General features: G+C 50.2%; 1 protein-coding gene and 1 pseudogene across 1 annotated transcript; one reads left to right on the plus strand and one right to left on the minus strand.

The window, feature by feature from the left end:
* Positions 1-2863: 2863 nt before the first annotated feature.
* On the minus strand, positions 2864-15097 carry vars2 (valyl-tRNA synthetase 2, mitochondrial). Its single transcript, XM_038816999.1, has 6 exons — positions 14734-15097; positions 13529-13613; positions 11515-11615; positions 9690-9811; positions 7400-7466; positions 2864-2985 (listed from the first exon to the last, which is right to left on the minus strand). Exons 1-6 carry the CDS (start codon positions 14908-14910, stop codon positions 2884-2886), a joined length of 654 nt encoding a protein of 217 aa, XP_038672927.1. The 5' UTR covers positions 14911-15097; the 3' UTR covers positions 2864-2883.
* On the plus strand, positions 9949-11158 carry LOC119976463 (annotated as a pseudogene).
* Positions 15098-18340: the final 3243 nt, after the last annotated feature.

Raw genomic sequence — 18340 nt, forward strand, 5'->3', positions numbered from 1 at the left:
GTGCAGCACTCCCTCAGTACTGACCCTCTGACAGTGCAGCACTCCCTCAGTACTGACCCTCTCACAGTGCAGCACTCCCTCAGTACTGACCCTCTGACAGAGCAGCACTCCCTCAGTACTAACCCTCTGACAGTGCACCACTCCCTCAGTACAGACCCTCTGACAGTGCAGCGCTCCCTCAGTACTGACCCTCTGACAGTGCAGCGCTCCCTCAGTACTGACCCTCTGACAGTGCAGCACTCCCTCAGTACTGACTCTCTGACATTGCAGCACTCCCTCAGTACTGACCCTCTGACAGCGCAGCATTCCTTCAGTACTGATCCTCTGACAGTGCAGCACTCCCTCAGTACTTTTTTAAAATAAATTTAGATTACCCAATTATTTTTTCCAATTAAGGGGCAATTTAGCGTGGCCAATCCACCTACTCTGCACATTTTTGGGTTGTGGGGGCGAAACCCACGCAGACACGGGGAGAATATGCAAACTCCACACGTACAGTGACCCAGAGCCGGGATCGAACCTGGGACCTCAGCGCCGTGAGGCGGTTGTGCTAACCACTAGGCCACCGTGCTGCCCTCACTCCTTCAGTACTGACCCTCTGACAGTACAGCACTCCCTCGGTACTGACCCTCTGACAGTGCAGCACTCCCTCAGTACTGACCCTCTGACAGTGCAGCACTCCCTCAGTACTGACCCTCTGACAGTGTAGCACTCCCTCAGTACTGACCCTCTGACAGTGCAGCACTCCCTCAGTACTAACCCTCTGACACTGCAGCACTCTCTTGGTACGGACTCTCTGACACTGCAGCACTCCCTCAGTACTGACCCTCTGACAGTGCAGCACTCCCTCAGTACTGACCCTCTGACAGTGCAGCACTCCCTCAGTACTGACCCTCTGACAGTGCAGCACTCCCACAGTACTGACCCTCTCACAGTGCAGCGCTCCCTCAGTACTGACCCTCTGACAGTGCAGCACTCCCTCAGTACTGACCCTCTGACAGTGCAGCGCTCCCTCAGTACTGACCCTCTGACAGTGCAGCACTCCCTCAGTACTGACTCTCTGACATTGCAGCACTCCCTCAGTACTGACCCTCTGACAGCGCAGCATTCCTTCAGTACTGATCCTCTGACAGTGCAGCACTCCCTCAGTACTTTTTTAAAATAAATTTAGATTACCCAATTATTTTTTCCAATTAAGGGGCAATTTAGCGTGGCCAATCCACCTGCTCTGCACATTTTTGGGTTGTGGGGGCGAAACCCACGCAGACACGGGGAGAATATGCAAACTCCACACGTACAGTGACCCAGAGCCGGGATCGAACCTGGAACCTCAGCGCCGTGAGGCGGTTGTGCTAACCACTAGGCCACCGTGCTGCCCTCACTCCTTCAGTACTGACCCTCTGACAGTACAGCACTCCCTCAGTACTGACCCTCTGACAGTGCAGCACTCCCTTGGTACTGACCCTCTGACAGTGCAGCACTCCCTCAGTACTGACCCTCTGACAGTGCAGCACTCCCTCAGTACTGACCCTCTGACAATGCAGCACTCCCTCAGTACTAACCCTCTGACAGTGCAGCACTCTCTTGGTACGGACTCTCTGACACTGCAGCACTCCCTCAGTACTGACCCTCTGACAGTGCAGCACTCCCTCAGTACTGACCCTCTGACAGTGCAGCACTCCCTCAGTACTGACCCTCTGACAGTGCAGCACTCCCTCAGTACTGACCCTCTGACAGTGCAGCACTCCCTCAGTACTAACCCTCTGACACTGCAGCACTCTCTTGGTACGGACTCTCTGACACTGCAGCACTCCCTCAGTACTGACCCTCTGACAGTGCAGCACTCCCTCAGTACTGACCCTCTGACAGTGCAGCACTCCCTCAGTACTGACCCTCTGACAGTGCAGCACTCCCTCAGTACTGACCCTCTGACAGTGCAGCGCTCCCTCAGTACTGACCCTCTGACAGTGCAGCACTCCCTCAGTACTGACTCTCTGACATTGCAGCACTCCCTCAGTACTGACCCTCTGACAGCCCAGCATTCCTTCAGTACTGATCCTCTGACAGTGCAGCACTCCCTCAGTACTGACCCTCTGACAGTGCAGCACTCCCTCAGTACTGACCCTCTGACAGTGCAGCACTCCCTCAGTACTGACCCTCTGACAGTGCAGCACTCCCTCAGTACTGACCCTCTGACAGTGCAGCACACCCTCAGTACTGCCCCTCTGACAGTGCGGCACTCCCTCAGTACTGACCCTCTGACAGTGTAGCGCTCCCTCAGTACTGACCCTCTTGACAGTGCAGCACACCCTCAGTACTGACCCTCTGACAGTGCAGCACTCCCTCAGTACTGACCCTCTCACAGTGCAGCACTCCCTCAGTACTGACCCTCTGACAGTGCAGCACTCCCTCAGTACTGACCCTCTGACAGTGCAGCACTCCCTCAGTACTGACCCTCTGACAGTGCAGCACTCCCTCAGTACTGACCCTCTGACAGTGCAGCACTCCCTCAGTACTGACCCTCTGACAGTGCAGCACTCCCTCAGTACTGACCCTCTGACAGTGCAGCACTCCCTCAGTACTGACCCTCTGACAGTGCAGCACTCCCTCAGTACTGACCCTCTGACAGTGCAGCACACCCTCAGTACTGACCCTCTGACAGTGCAGCACTCCCTCAGTACTGACCCTGTGACAGTGCAGCACTCCCTCAGTACTGACCCTCTGACAGTGCAGCACTCCCTCAGTGCTGCAGTCAGTGTAGTTTGTTGCGCTGAAGGACCATGAAGCCCTGCCCTCCAACTCAGTAGTGTGCGCGCTACCCACTGACACCCGAGCCAGGCCGGGAAGCCGAGCGACAGTTAGCGAGATTGCTGAGAGCAGTACTTACATTTCCTTCCAACGCCACACCTCCCTCAAGAACTCTGCTCGAGGCAGGTCCTGTCGCCTGAGTCCTCGTTCCCTCAGCAGCTGTTTCTCCACAACCACCTTCCAACAGGAGGAGAAAGAGAGAGAGAGAACAGGCTGAGCGTGATTCTTGGCTCCAACCTATACACCGAGCAATCCCCGTCACGGCAAGAGATTCTAGCGACCATCATTTCTATTGTCCCACCACTGGTGGCCACGCTGACCGTGTCACCAGATCCTCTCAGCTCCTCTAAACCTCTCCCCACCCCCTCTCTCAGTCCTTAAACCCCCCCCCCCCCCCCCTCTCAGTCCTTAAACCCCCCCCCCTTCAGTATCCTGGCCAATATTTGTCCCTCAATAAACGTGGTACAAAAAATGATTATCTGGTTATTATCGCACTGCTATTGGTGGGATCTTACTGTGCACAAATTATCTGTCCGGTTTCCTACGTTACAACAATGACTACACTCCAGAAAGCACTTCCTTGGCTGCTGTAAAAAGAGCTATAGAAATTGCCATGAATCTGCCTGGAGACAGTATGCAAAGGGGCCCCCGTTGGTATGTGTCTCCCAGTCACAAATTTAGAGCGGCAGTTTAGATAATAATCAGGTATGACTAGCAAATGGAGGACAAACAGATTATAGCGATTAGATAAGTTCCTGAGACATACACATGTCAATGTATAGTTAAGGAAGTTGATAGGGGCAGACAGCCTACGCAGAATATATAATCAAAGAGCAACAAAGGTGCAATTGCCCAGACCCTGAGATGCCAGGAGAGGCAGTTATCATCGAGCTGCCTCAGAGAGTGGGCAGGCCAGTTTCCAGCCACCAAGCCTGAAGCAAAAAAAGCATCTAAATCTCAAGGCCAAGGCAATGCAGAAAACCTTCGTCACAGCAGTTTTAAAGTATCTTCACTGGACCAGGAAAAAGATGGTTCCCAGATTGGAGCATCATCCCTGTATTGTGGTAATTATAGATGGTTATTCATTTTGATGTTGTTTGGGAAGTTTTAGAGTTCAGCTATCGTAGACATATTTTTTAACAAGGGATATGTTCTATATAAACTTATTAATAATTAATCTGTTTATATAGAACATACCCGTGTTAAAAAAATATATCTACGATACCCAAACTCTAAAACTTCATACATCACAAATAGTGGGACGATATTTGCAACCTTCTAATCTTTCAAGGAATCTTTCAACACTCTGGGTTGGACATTCTGAATTCTCCCTCTGTGTACCCGAACAGGCGGAGGAATGTGGTGACTGAGGGCTATTCACAGTAACTTCACTGCAGTATTAACGTTCCCCCACTTGAAGGAGGGAGGGAGTGAGAAACTACAGACCTGTTAGCCTGACATCAATGGGAGGGGGAAATGTTAGAATCTATTGTAAAGGATGTGACAAATGGGCGCCTGGATAATAATAGTCGACACAGATTTATGAACGGGAAATCATTCTGACACAAACTTGTTTTGGAGTATTTTGAGGATGTTACTCAAGAAACTGATAAACCGAAGTCAGTGGACACAGTATTTTTGGACTTTCAGAAGGCTTTTGATAAAGTTTCCCCACAGGAGGTTAATTAACAAAATTAAAGCAGAGGGGACAGCTGGCAGGTTTGGTTCAATTGGCTGTACATCTGGTTCGTGATGCAGAGGGAGCCAGTAGTGACGGTTCAATTCCCGTACCGGTTGAAGTTATTCATGAGGGACCTGCCTTCTCAACCTTGCCCCTTGCCTGAGGTGTGGTGATTCTCAGGTTAAATCACCACCAGCCAGCTCTCCCAGTCAAAGGGGAAAGCAGCCTATGGTCATCTGGGACTGTGGCAACTTTACTTTTATTACACTGACATAGATTGAGGTTGGGCTAAACGGGCAGAAAACAGAGTAGGAGTAAACAGGTCATTGACTCGTTGGCACTTTGTGGCTAGCAGGGTAGCACAAGAATCAGTACTCGAGGCGTCAGCTATTCACAACGTATATCAGTGTTTTGGATGTGGGGACCAAATGTGATATTTCTCAATTGGCAGATGACACAATGCTCTGCGGGAATGTGTGTCGTGAGGAAGATGCAAAACGGCTACAGGAGGATTTGGACAGACTCAGTGAGTGGGCAAGGACGTGGCAAATGGAATGAAAGGTGGTTTGATCCAGTTTCAGAAGTCCTGAATGAGGGGCCATAAAAGGAGGGCTCCTTCAGTGCCGGCTTGGCTGCACAGAGTGCATCAGAGCGCGTCTGGAGTTTGGTGAAAAGGGGAATTTGGTGAAAGCGGGAGGACCCGAGGGGAGCACCTCTACCCGGGCAGCGGCTTGAGTTTGGAAAACAATCCAGTAGCGACGTCACAGAGCTAACCTTGAACATCAGGCAATTAGTCAAAGTGATAATGACCCCATCCGGGAGGGAACACTAGAATATTTTTTAAAAATTTAGAGTACCCAATTCATTTTTCCAATTAAGGGGCAATTTAGCGTGGCCAATCCACCTACCCTGCACATCTATGGATTGTGGGGGTGAAACCCACGCAGACACGGGGAGAATGTGCAAACTCCACATGGACAGTGACCTGGAGCAGGGATTGAACCCAGGTCCTCAGTGCTGTGAGGCAGCAGTGTTAACCACTGCGTCACCGTGCTGCCGTTTGGAAGTACCTCAGAGCAGTTTGGGCTTGGAGCAGTGTTTACCACCCGGGTGAAACGTCTGTAGAACGTTCCCGTGATGAGCGTGCGGACTAACACCACCAGCTCAAAATACTTCCAGCTGCACAGAGGCACAAGGCAGGGATTCCCACTCCTGCTCCTGGTTATGTTCTGAATGTGAGGTCCTCCACTTCAGAAGGAACATATGTGGAGCATTTCTTAAATGGTAAGAAATTAGAAAGTGTAGATGTACAAAGGGACTTAGATGTCCTTGTTCATACGTCACTGAAGGCTAGAATGCAAGTGCAGCAAGAAAGCCTCATGGAACGTTAGCCTTTGGATTTGTTTATTGTCACATGTCCCAAGGTACAGTGAAAAATATTGTTCTGCGTTCAGTCCAGACAGATCATTCCGTACATGAAAAAACATAGGACATACATAAATACACAATGTAAATACACAATGGATTGGTGAAGCATACGGAGTGTAGTACTACTCAGTCGAAATGATGCATAGAGAGATCAGTTCAGTCCACAAGAGGGTCATTCAGGAGGCTGGTAACAGCGGGGAAGATGATGATTTTGAACCTGTTAGTGCGTGTTCTCAGACTTTTGTATCTCCGACCCTATGGAAGAGGTTGGAAGAGAGAATAACCAAGTGGGGTCTTTGATTATGCTGCCCACTTTCCCCAGGCAGCGGGAGGTGTAGACAGAGTCAATGGATGGGAGACGGGTTTGAGTGATGGACTGGGCGATGTTTACGACTCTGTAGTTTCCTATAGTCTTGGGCCCAGCAGTTGCCATACCAAGCTATGATGCAATAGAATAGGATGCTTTCTCTGGTGCATCTGTACACATTGGTAAGAGTTAATGTGGGTTTGCCGAATTTCCTTAGTTTCCTGAGAAAGTACAGGCGCTGTTGTGCTTTCTTGGTCATAGCGTCGATGTGGTTGGGCCAGGAGAGATTGTTGGTGATGTGGACACCTAGGAATTTGAAGCTGTCAATCATCTCCACCACGGCACCATTGACGCAGACAGGGGTGTGTACAGTACGTTGCTTCCTGAAGTCAGTGACCAGCTCTTTAGTTTTGCTGGCATTGAGGGAGAGATTGTTGGCATCACACCACTCCACTAGGTTCTCTATCTCCCTCCTGTATTCTGACTCATCGTTGTTTGAGATCCGACCCAATACGGTCGTGTCATCAGCAAACATGTAAATGGAGTTGGAGCCACATTTTGCTACACAGTATGGGTGTACAGGGAGTATAGAAGGGAGCTAAGTGCGCAGCCTTGCAGGGCCCCAATACTGACTATCGTGGAGGGGATGTTGTTTTTCCCTACTGATTTTAAAGGGGGGGAGGGGTGCAGGGATTGTTAAATAGTGTGGAGGGTGCAAAAGAAAGGTCAGGGAAAGGTTAGAGAGTGGAGGAGATCTAATGAAAAAGAAGTTATGGAACCCAGGCAATGGGAGCCCTGATAGCAGTATTCAAGACACAGCCTGGTCAGTACAGGTGTTAATAGCAGATTAAAGGAGAGTGCTGTCGCAAGGCAAAGTAGCAGAATGTGTTAGCAGCAGAATAAGGCCCTCATTGTCTGATTTATCGCTGGCAAAGTGTTGTGGGATTAAATGTCAGTCACTGCGACAGAGCTACAGGAGACACACAGCCCCGATTACAATATGTCAAGCAGTGTTGGTCTAATACAAACTAGGGCAATCGTCAGACCCCATCCTCCCGTCGACAACCCATCCCCAAGTCACCTATTCTGTCCTTCAGCATTGGGAGCACAGCACCAACTGGGCGAGTATCCAGGGACCAACGCAAATGGCACCGAGAGGCCGAAGCAAGACTCACCTGAGTAGCGATTCCCGCATGGTCACAGCCTGGAAGCCAAAGAACCTTCCAGCCCTGCATCCTCCTCCTGAAAGAAAAGGTCATGCACTTTCAACTCTCAACTCCATGCTCAGCTTAACATTGTAAGAAGTCTTACAACACCAGGTTAAAGTCCAACTTGTTTGTTTCAAACTCTAGCTTTCGGAGTGCTGCTCCTTCCTCAGGTAAATCCTCAGGTGAAGGAGCAGTGCTCCGAAAGCTAGTGTTTGAAACAAACAAGTTGGACTTTAACCTGGTGTTGTAAGACTTCTAACTGTGCTCACCCCAGTCCAACGCCGACATCTCCACATCACAGCTTAACATTGCCTTCTTTGTGTTACAGGTGTCAACACTATACCCCACTGTTATACAGCGACAGACCTGTACCCACCGCACTGTACCCCAGTGTTATACAGTGACAGACCTGTACCCACCAGCACTGTACCCCAGTGTCATACAGTGACAGACCTGTACCCACCAGCACTGTATCCCAGTGTTATACAGTGACAGACCTGTACCCACCGCACTGTACCCCAGTGTTATACAGCGACAGACCTGTACCCACCGCACTGTACCCCAGTGTTATACAGTGACAGACCTGTACCCACCGCACTGTACCCCACTGTTATAGTGACAGACCTGTACCCACCGCACTGTACCCCACTGTTATAGTGACAGACCTGTACCCACCGCACTGTACCCCAGTGTTATACAGTGACAGACCTGTACCCACCAGCACTGTACCCCACTGTTATACAGTGACAGACCTGTACCCACCAGCACTGCACCCCACTGTTATACAGTGACAGACCTGTACCCACCGCACTGTACCCCAGTGTTATACAGTGACAGACCTGTACCCCCCAGCACTGTATCCCAGTGTTATACAGCGACAGACCTGTACCCACCAGCACTGGACCCCAGTGTTATACAGTGACAGACCTGTACCCACCAGCACTGTACCCCAGTGTGATACAGTGACAGACCTGTACCCACTAGCACGGTACCCCAGTGGTATTCAGTGACAGACCTGTACCCACCAGCACAGTACCCGTGTTATACAGTGACAGACCTGTACCCACCAGCACTGTATCCCAGTGTTATACAGTGACAGACCTGTACCCACCAGCACTGTACCCCAGAGTTATAGTGACAGACCTGTACCCACCAGCACTGTACCCCAGTGTGATACAGTGACAGACCTGTACCCACCAGCACTGTACCCCAGTGTTATACAGTGACAGACCTGTACCCACCAGCACTGTATCCGTGTTATAGTGACAGACCTGTACCCACCAGCACTGTACCCCAGTGTGATACAGTGACAGACCTGTACCCAACAGCACGGTACCCCAGTGTTATACAGTGACAGACCTGTACCCACCACACTGTATCCCAGTGTTATAGTGACAGACCTGTACCCCAGTGTTATACAGTGACAGACCTGTACCCACCAGCACTGTATCCCAGTGTTATACAGTGACAGACCTGTACCCACCAGCACTGTACCCCAGTGTTATACAGTGACAGACCTGTACCCACCAGCACTGTACCAGTGTTATACAGGGACAGACCTGTACCCACCACACTGTACCCCAGTGTTATACAGTGACAGACCTGTACCCACCAGCACTGTACCCAATGCTTATAGAATAGCATTTACAGTGCAGAAGGTGGTCAATCGGCCCATCAAGTCTGCACTGGACCCTGGAAAGAGCACCCCACTTAAGCCCGCATCTCCACCCTTTCCCCGTAACCCCACCTAATCTTTTTTGGAGACCAAGGGCAATTTATCTTGGCCAATCCACCTAACCTGCACATCTTTGGACTGTGGGAGGAAACAGGAAACTCACAGAGACACGGGGAGAACATGCAGACTTCGCACAGACAGTCACCCGAAGCCAGAATCAAACCTGGGACTCTGGAGCTGTGAAGTAACTGTGCTAACCACTGTGGTACCGTGCTGCCCACGTGCTGCTATCCAGTGTCTGTTCCCCATTGTACAGCTTAAACTGATTACCATCGAGGGGCGGCAGAGTGGTGAAACACTGCTGCCTTATGGTAGTGAAGCACAGCAGCCTCACGGCGTCGAGGACCCGGGTGCAATCTCGGCCCATGTCACTGTGCGGAGTTTGCACTTTCTCCCCAGTGTCGACACGAGTCTCACCCCCACTTCCCAAAATGATGCGCAGGGCAGATGAATTGGCCACGCTAAACTGCCAATAATTGGAAAAAATGAATTGGGTATTCTTAATTTAAAAAAAACACTTACCATCGAACCACAGCATCCTGGATCGCAACAGTCAGTGCGTGGCCCAGGTGGAGAGATCCAGTCACGTTGGGGGGAGGGATGCACAGAGAGAAGGAGGATTCCTGGCGGTGAGGCAAGTGTTCCTGGGGAGAAAGTTGCAGTCAAGATGATTCAACCCAGGCCCAGTATCTCTCTGCACCTTGTGATTCTCACTGGGACCATCGCGAATTATCTATCCTCCCTCCCACCCCACCTCTCGGCAGTCTCTCACTCACACACACACACCCCTGTGGTAAAATGGACAGCGGCCGAATTTTAGGCCCAATATAAAATTGGACACTCGAAATTAAGAATTTGAGATTTTAAATTGAACAACAGTCTGCTCCAGGCAGGCCTGCTGGGAATTCAAACTTGGCCAAGATCGAATCAACTGAACACAGACAGACTGCCAGGACATGTCTGGACCTGCCCTGTCAACAACACATCAGGAAACAATCGGTCCTATTCAAATGGATCAATTGTTGTGGACTTCCCTAATAAAGCTAGACTTTCTGGCACCCAGTTTACCATATATGGAGTAAAAGTACGTGCAAACAATGCACCTGGAGATGAACCCCTGGGGGTGGGCTCCAGGTATCCTGCAGAGTTCCAATCAGCTGCTCCATTCAGTGATACGGCCACCCCGCCCCCGAGACCTCATTGACTGAGGGTCAGAGAACTTTCTGGAAAGGCACAAAGAGGGGCATAAAGATCAAGCATCGGGACCCAAGAGCGGTTTGAAAAGCCAGAGCAGAGCGGACACGAGGTGATGGCTGGCGGTAAAGCAGGTAAAGACTCGGGCAAGGCCAAGACCAAAGTGGTTTCCCGCTCACAGCGGGCCGGGCTGCAGTTCCCGGTCGGGCAGATCCATCGTCACCTGAAGTCCCGGACCACCAGCCACGGCCGGGTGGGCGCCATGGCAACCGTCTACAGCACGGCCATTCTGGAATACCTGATAGCCGAGGTACGGGCATTGGCAGGAAACGCCTCCAAAGACTTGAAGGTGAAGCGCACCCCACCACCTCCCCCACCCTCGCCACTTGCAGCTCGCCATTCGAGGAGATGAAGAATTGGATTCCTTAATCAAAGCTACCGTTGCTGGTGATGGTGTAATTCCTCACATTCACAAATCTCTCAGGGCCTACAAAAGACCATGTGCAGGATTGTAGTTGTAATGAGAGTCTTTTTTTTTTTTACAAGTAAATTCAATTATCTCACTTCCATGTGCACTGGTCTGGGACCATACCTTCTATGGTGGAACTTTGTATTCGAATGGCCCGGAGACATTTCCTGGTTGCAATGTTTTAATGCAAGACACACTCATTGCTTGTATAACTTGTATTTTTGGGAGTGGATTTAAATCTGGATGGTTTGCTCTGACTGTCTATTGGTGGATGAAGTTTTCAATAAAATGTGTATTAAAATCTCAAAAAAAAACTTTAAAAACCATCGGGACCCACCCCAGCAATGACTCAGCGCAGAGGTAGCAGAGGTGGAAGGAAGCAGCGAGACTAACTTGTATTTGTCCTTCGGTCATCACGCAAAGAAAGGCGCCTCGGTAAAACGTTTGAGTAATAAACTGGTCGAAGTGTCTGAGGTTTTACAGACAACGCCCCTCTCCATCGTATCCCTCCCCCTGCCAATCCGTCTCCCCCTGCCGACCCTCCCTGCAATTCTACCATATCACAGATGGGCTTCCATCTTCTCCATGATTTCTCACCACTTTGTTTGGAACGAGGACCCCCCCCCCCCTCCCCCTCCCCCCAATCCCGCCCTCAGATCTGTCCTATGCACAGATGATACTCACATGATATTCGGGTTTGAAGAAGCCTTGCCGTTCCCACCAGGAGTACCAGGCAGCCTCCACGTACTGCGGACTGTACGAGGCTGGCAAGGGCACAGAGGTATCTGCGACAGATGTGTGAAGTTAGGAAACATTGATCTGTGCCAGCATTCCAGATGCTTGCGATAGCCTCTGAAAACACCCAAATACCCACCCCTCCTGCCTAAAGCCAGGTCTCAAAACCTTTATGGATGAGTAAGGCCATTCAGCCCATCTTTGTTCATCATTCCAGAGGACAGCAAGCAGATTGATTGAGGGGTCGAAGAATGCCATGTCCATGAATAAATGAAGATCATAAATGGTTTAGATCAAACCTTACCTTTTGCTCGTTTAAGAATTAACTTTGCTGGACCAAAAACATAGTTGCTACAGGTGACATGATTTGCAAGCTGGCTAGAGTTCTAGAAACTTTTAGCAGCAATCACAGGACAAAGCTCAACCCTCACCCTTACAGAATCTCACACCTATCGTTTTGTGGACCAATTCCAGGGGGTAGCAGACGATTTGTCACCTCGGCCTGGACTTAAAACAAAGAGACAGCCACGGAATCTTGTCAGACTGGAGGAGATGCTAATTGCCACCCTCTATCTCCCAAGGAGAGCAATGGATTGTGACCGAAAACATAGAAACTGATTGTTACCCTGAAACACCAAAGGACAGCAGTATATGACCTCAGCTCCTCCAACCATTAGAAAGTTCTGTTATACCCCTGGATTCCCAAGGCAATCTGATATTAACCTACTGCCTGACAACACCAAAGCTGGACTCCAGGCTGACAACAAAGCATGCCTTGGGTCTAAACCTCCTCAGAGTGGTTGGCTGGAAGATTCCTGCCATCGCCTGTACAGCAGACCAAGTCTCTGGTTACCAAACCCATCTTGTTGCATCATCACCAGCTTCAAAGGAAATGAAATGAAATGAAAATCGCTATTGTCACAAGTGGGCTCCACGGGGCAGCAGGGTAGCATGGTGGTTAGCATAAATGCTTCACAGCTCCAGGGTCCCAGGTTCGATTCCCGGCTGGGTCACTGTCTGTGCGGAGTCTGCACGTCCTCCCCGTGTGTGCGTGGGTTTCCTCCGGGTGCTCCGGTTTCCTCCCACAGTCCAAAGATGTGCGAGTTAGGTGGATTGGCCATGCTAAATTGCCCGTAGTGTCCAAAAAAAAAAGTAAGGTTAAGGGTTGTTGGGTTACGGGTATAGGGTGGATGCGTGAGTTTGAGTAGGGTGATCATGGCTCGGCACAACATCGAGGGCCGAAGGGCCTGTTCTGTGCTGTACTGTTCTATGTAATGAAGTTACTGTGAAAAGCCCCTAGTCGCCACATTCCGGCGCCTGTTCGGGGAGGCTGTTACGGGAATTGAACCGTGCAGCTGGCCTGCCTTGGTCTGCTTTAAAAGCCAGCGATTTAGCCCAGTGTGCTAAACCAGCCCCAGGAAATCTGCAACTCCTGCTTTCAGCTCACTAAGCCCACCAGAATCTTAACCCCAACATGAAAGAACATTCACGTGAATTAATATCATATCTTTGTCGACTTTTTTTGTATTCTTACTCGTCGTGAAGCTATTTCCCTTCCATTTCCTTCCTGTGTGCAGGATTGTAGTGATGTAGTAATGATCATTCCCCCCGGGTTTGAATGTATGAATAAACTATACTTCTGATTTAACCCTGAAGAGGGTTTGCTGTGAATCACTTCAAAATTGACCTCATAAACGGTGGGGTCGGGAAACATGCCGGGGCCCATCTCAAATATCGAACTACCTCTGCTTACGAACAACGGGCGAGAAAAATGAAGGAGTCCAGTTTGTTCCTCTCCCCGTCTGTAACGAGAGTGATTATATAATTTCCACATGCATGACATCCTCACAGGATAAACTCGAGTTGTGATTGCAGTACACAGGGTTCTGAAGGGACTGGACAATACAGCACACGACAAGCTGAGTCATCTGATCCAGACTGAAGTTCCAGTTTTCGTGCCTACCTTTTTTCTCTCCAGGTGGTGTAGGCACAGAGTAAGCGATCACCTTGGGCTCCAACCAAGACTGCTCTCCCCGACCCTGTGAGCACTGGAAACACAGTTATTCTACCCTGTGTAAGGCAGCATTGCACTGGGAACTGACCACAGACAAGGTACAACCCAGAGCAGAATCCCCATTGTCCAAACACCTTTCCCATCACTTCCATTGTAATTCCTGGATATTACCGGTGCATCTGCGAACTCCAGCAGATGGGTGATAAGGTCCCCCCCCCACCCTCACCATCTACAAAATCCAGACTCCACAGGCAGCTCCCCCCACATCATCCACTCCCAAACCGATGTCCCCATACGCTCCTTTCAAAGTTTCACCTGTCCTACCTCCCAAACCGTTATAAGTTGCCTCACACCACACAGACTAACCCGTTGGTCTGAAAGCAAATCCTCTTCCAGCCTCTCACACCCTCCCACTCAACTCCACCAATACCTGACCCATCCAAATTAATAACCATGCCCAGCCCCCATACACACTACCTGTGCTCACACTCTTCCTCTTCTGCCCCTCCCCCATTTATACACCCCTGCCACCCTCCTCAAAACGGCCACTTCTCTCCCTCTCCCCACACATGCAGCCCTGCCCTCTCCCCTTCCACCCACACACCCCCTCCCCTACACACACCCTGCCCTCTCCCCTTCCACCCCCTTCCCTACACACACCCTGCCCTCTCCCCTTCCACCCCCTTCCCTACATACACCCTGCCCTCTCCCCTTCCACCCCCTTCCCTACACACACCCTGCCCTCTCCCCTTCCACCCACACCCCCCTCCCCCACACACACCCTGCCTTCTCCCCTTCCACCCCCTCCCCTACACACACCGTGCCCCCTCCCCTACACACACCCCCTCCCCTACACACACCCTGCCCGCTCCCCTTCCACCCCCTTCCCTACACACACCCTGCCCTCTCCCCTTCCACCCACACCCCCCTCCCCCACACACACCCTGCCTTCTCCCCTTCCACCCCCTCCCCTACACACACCGTGCCCTCTCCCCTTCCATCCACACACCCCCTCCCCTACACACACCCTGCCCTCTCCCCTTCCACCCCCTTCCCTACACACACCCTGCCCTCTCCCCTTCCACCCACACACACCCTCCCCATCACACACCCTCCCCTCCGCACACCCTGCCCACTCCTCCTCCTCCTCTCACCTCATCCCTCACACTCCGTGCCTCAATCTCCTCCACCCTCCTCCGCTGCCGCCTCTCCTTCTCGACTCGGTCCCGGACGGGACTCCGGGCCCCGCTGCTGAGCAGGGCCCGGGCCGAGACCCCGGGGTGGAGCCGAGCCGGAGGCCGAAGCTCCCGCCTTAAGAACAGGAGCAACATGAGAAAGCGGCTCAAACTACGGCCATGGGCGCGGCCATCTTCCTGACCTCTGGCCACCGGAACCGGAACTGCGTAGACACTCAAGGGGAGCTACTTCCGCTTCCGGTATCCAAACTGAAATCATCCCCATCACAAAGAGAAAACATCCCCAATCACAAGGAGAAATCATCCCCAATCACAGAGCATAATCCCCAATCACAAAGAGAAATCATACCCAACCATGAGAGAAACCACCCCAATCACTCGGCTAAATCGCTGGCTTTTAAAGCAGGCCAGCAGCACGGTTCGATTCCCTGGACAGGTGCCGGAATGTGGAGACTAAGGGCTTTTCACAGTAACTTCATTGAAGCCTACTCGTGACAATAAGAGAATTTCATTTCATTTAATTCAGAGAAATCACTCCAATCACAGAGAAACCACCCCAATCACAAAGAGAAATGATCCCCATACACAGAGAAATCATCCCCAATCGTAGAGAGAAATCATCCCCAATCAAAGAGAGAATCATCCTCAATCACAAAGAGAAATCACCCCCAATCACAGAGAGCATTATCCCCAATCACAAAGAAACCACCCCAATCACAAAGATAAATTATCCCCATACACAGAGAGAAATCATTCCCAATCGTAGAGAGAATCCACCCCCAATTACAAAGAGAAATGATCCCCATACACAGAGATACCATCTCCAATCACAGAGAGAAATCATTCCCAGTTGCAGAGAGAAATCTTCCCAATTAAAAAGAGAAATAATCCCAATCACAAAGAGAAATCATCCCCAATCGCAGAGGAATCATCCGAAACAGAGAGAGAAAGCATCCCCAATCACAGAGAGAAATCACCTCCAACCACAGAGAAAACATCTCGAAATACAGAGAGAAATTATCACATATTCCTCTCTATGAATCCACTACCACTCATGTCCCACTCACCCATTCCACTGTCCCTTGTATCCCACTCTCCCATTCTACTGTGACTCATATGTCACTCTCCCATTGTTCTACCACTCATATCCCACTCTCCCATTCCACTGTCCCTTATATCCCACTCTCCTATTCTACTGACTCATATCCCCTTTCCCCTTCTGACAATATCAAAATCTCACATTCTACTGCCACCCATATCCAACGCTCCCAATTTACCTGACTCATATCCCACTCTCCCAATCTACTGCCATTCATTTCCCAGTCTCCCATTCTACTTTTTTTTTTTAATTTAGAGTACCCAACTCATTTTTTTTCCAATTAAGGGGCAATTTAACGAGGCCAATCTACCTAGCTTGCACATCTTTGGGTTGTGGGGGCGAAACCTACGCAGACATGGGGAGAATGTGCAAACTCCACACGGACAGTGACCCAGAGCCGGGATCGAACCTGGGACCTCGGCGCCGTGAGGCAGCAGAGCTAACCCACTGTGCCACCAAGTCTCCCATTCTACAATGATTCATATCCCACTCTGCCATTCTACTGCCACTCATACCCCACTCTCCCATTCTACTGCCACTCATACCCCACACTCCCATTCCACCACCGCACATATCCCACTCTCCCATTCTACTCTCCCGCATCTCCCACTTTCCCGACGTACTCCCACATATCCCACTCTCTCAATCTATTGTGATTTATATCCCACTCTCCCATTCCAGTCTGTAATATATCCACTCTACCATCCTACTGCCAGTCATTCCCCCCACACACAATCTACTGTGACTCATACCCACTCTCCCATTCAACTAATATTCATACCCCACTCTCCCAATCTACTGTTGCTCATACCCAGCTCTCCTATTCCACTGCCACTCATATCCCACTCTTCCAAGATCTTGACACTGATTAGCAACTTTGCCCTACTGTCAATTATGTATCATCCTCCCATTCCTCCCCAGGGGTTGTTTAGCACAGGGCTAAATCGCTGGCTTTGAAAGCAGACCAAGGCAAGCCAGCAGCACGGCCCGATTCCTGTAACAGCCTCCCCGAACAGGCACCGGAATGTGGTGACTAGGGGCTTTTCACAGTAACTTCATTTGAAGCCTACTCGTGACAATAAGCAATTTTCATTTTCATTTCATTTTCATTCTACTGTGATTCATTTCCCCCCTCTCCCATTCTACTGGCATTCATATCCCACTCTCCCACTCTACTGGCACTCATATCCCCCTCTCTCATTCTACTGGCACTCATATCCCCCACTCCCATTCTACTGCCACTCATATCCCACTGCCACTCATATCCCACTCTCCCATCCTACTGCCACTCATATCCCACTCTCCCATTCTACTGCCACTCATATCCCTCTCTCCCATTCTACTGCCATTCATGTCCCACTCTCCCAAAATACTGCCACTCATATCCCACTCTCCCATTCTACTGCCACACATATCCCACTCTCCCATTCTACTGCCACTCATATCCCACTCTCCCATTCTACTGCCGCTCATATCCCACTCTCACTCTATTGTCACTCGTGTCCCTCTATCTCATTTACTGTCACTCATATCTCTCTCTCATTCTATTGCCACTGATATGCAACTCTCCTGAACTACTGTCACTTAAATCCCATTCTACTACCACTCATATCTCACTCTCCTATTCCACTGCCTCTAACATCCCACTTCGCCATTCTACTGCCCCTCATATTCCACTCTCCCATTCTACTGTACTCATATCCCAGTCTCCCATTCTACTGCCTCTAACATCCCACTGCCTTTCTATGCCAGTCATATCCCACTCTCCCAAACCACTGCCACTTGTTCACACTTCCCATTCTATTGTGACTCATATCCTACTCTCCCATTCCACTGGCCTCTAATATCCTACTCACCGTCCTACTGTCATTCATATACCACTCTTCCGTACTGTTAATACTAATATCCCACTCACCCAAACTACAGTCACCCGTATCCCACTCTCACAAATTAGCTCTCATCTCCTGACCTGGGCCAACTCATGTCCAATCTACCATCGATTTGTCAGATTCGTTAACACATTTTAGTCTCTCCTATTCTAATTTCCTGTGTGAATTATTGAACAGCACCATTTTTCTTATAACCTATAGAGAACTCTCCAAATCTGCTCGACTTTTCAGTCCAAGTCCAACCAATTCTCCATCCTCTCAATTCGCCCCCCACCCCGTACCATCTTTAGATATTGATTGTTTTCCTTACCACTGTCTTCTACCGAGCTTAAAGCTGCCTTCTCCTGACACCCCAATCACCGTTCATGTCTGTTGACTTCCCTAATACCAATGAGTTTTCAGATGGGTCACATCATGACCATAATGCCCACGCGCTGAAACACAGGCAATTCTTTGCTCTGATATTTTCCTGGTGAACTTCACCAAGCCATTGGTGACTCCTCTCTGCACTGACTGGGGAGGTTCGGTTTGCAGTCGGAAGTGGCAGGACAGATTGAGGGGATAGTCGGCAATGTAT

This window comes from Scyliorhinus canicula, chromosome 13 (genome assembly GCF_902713615.1).
Source record: "Scyliorhinus canicula chromosome 13, sScyCan1.1, whole genome shotgun sequence".
Lineage (NCBI taxonomy): Eukaryota > Metazoa > Chordata > Chondrichthyes > Carcharhiniformes > Scyliorhinidae > Scyliorhinus > Scyliorhinus canicula.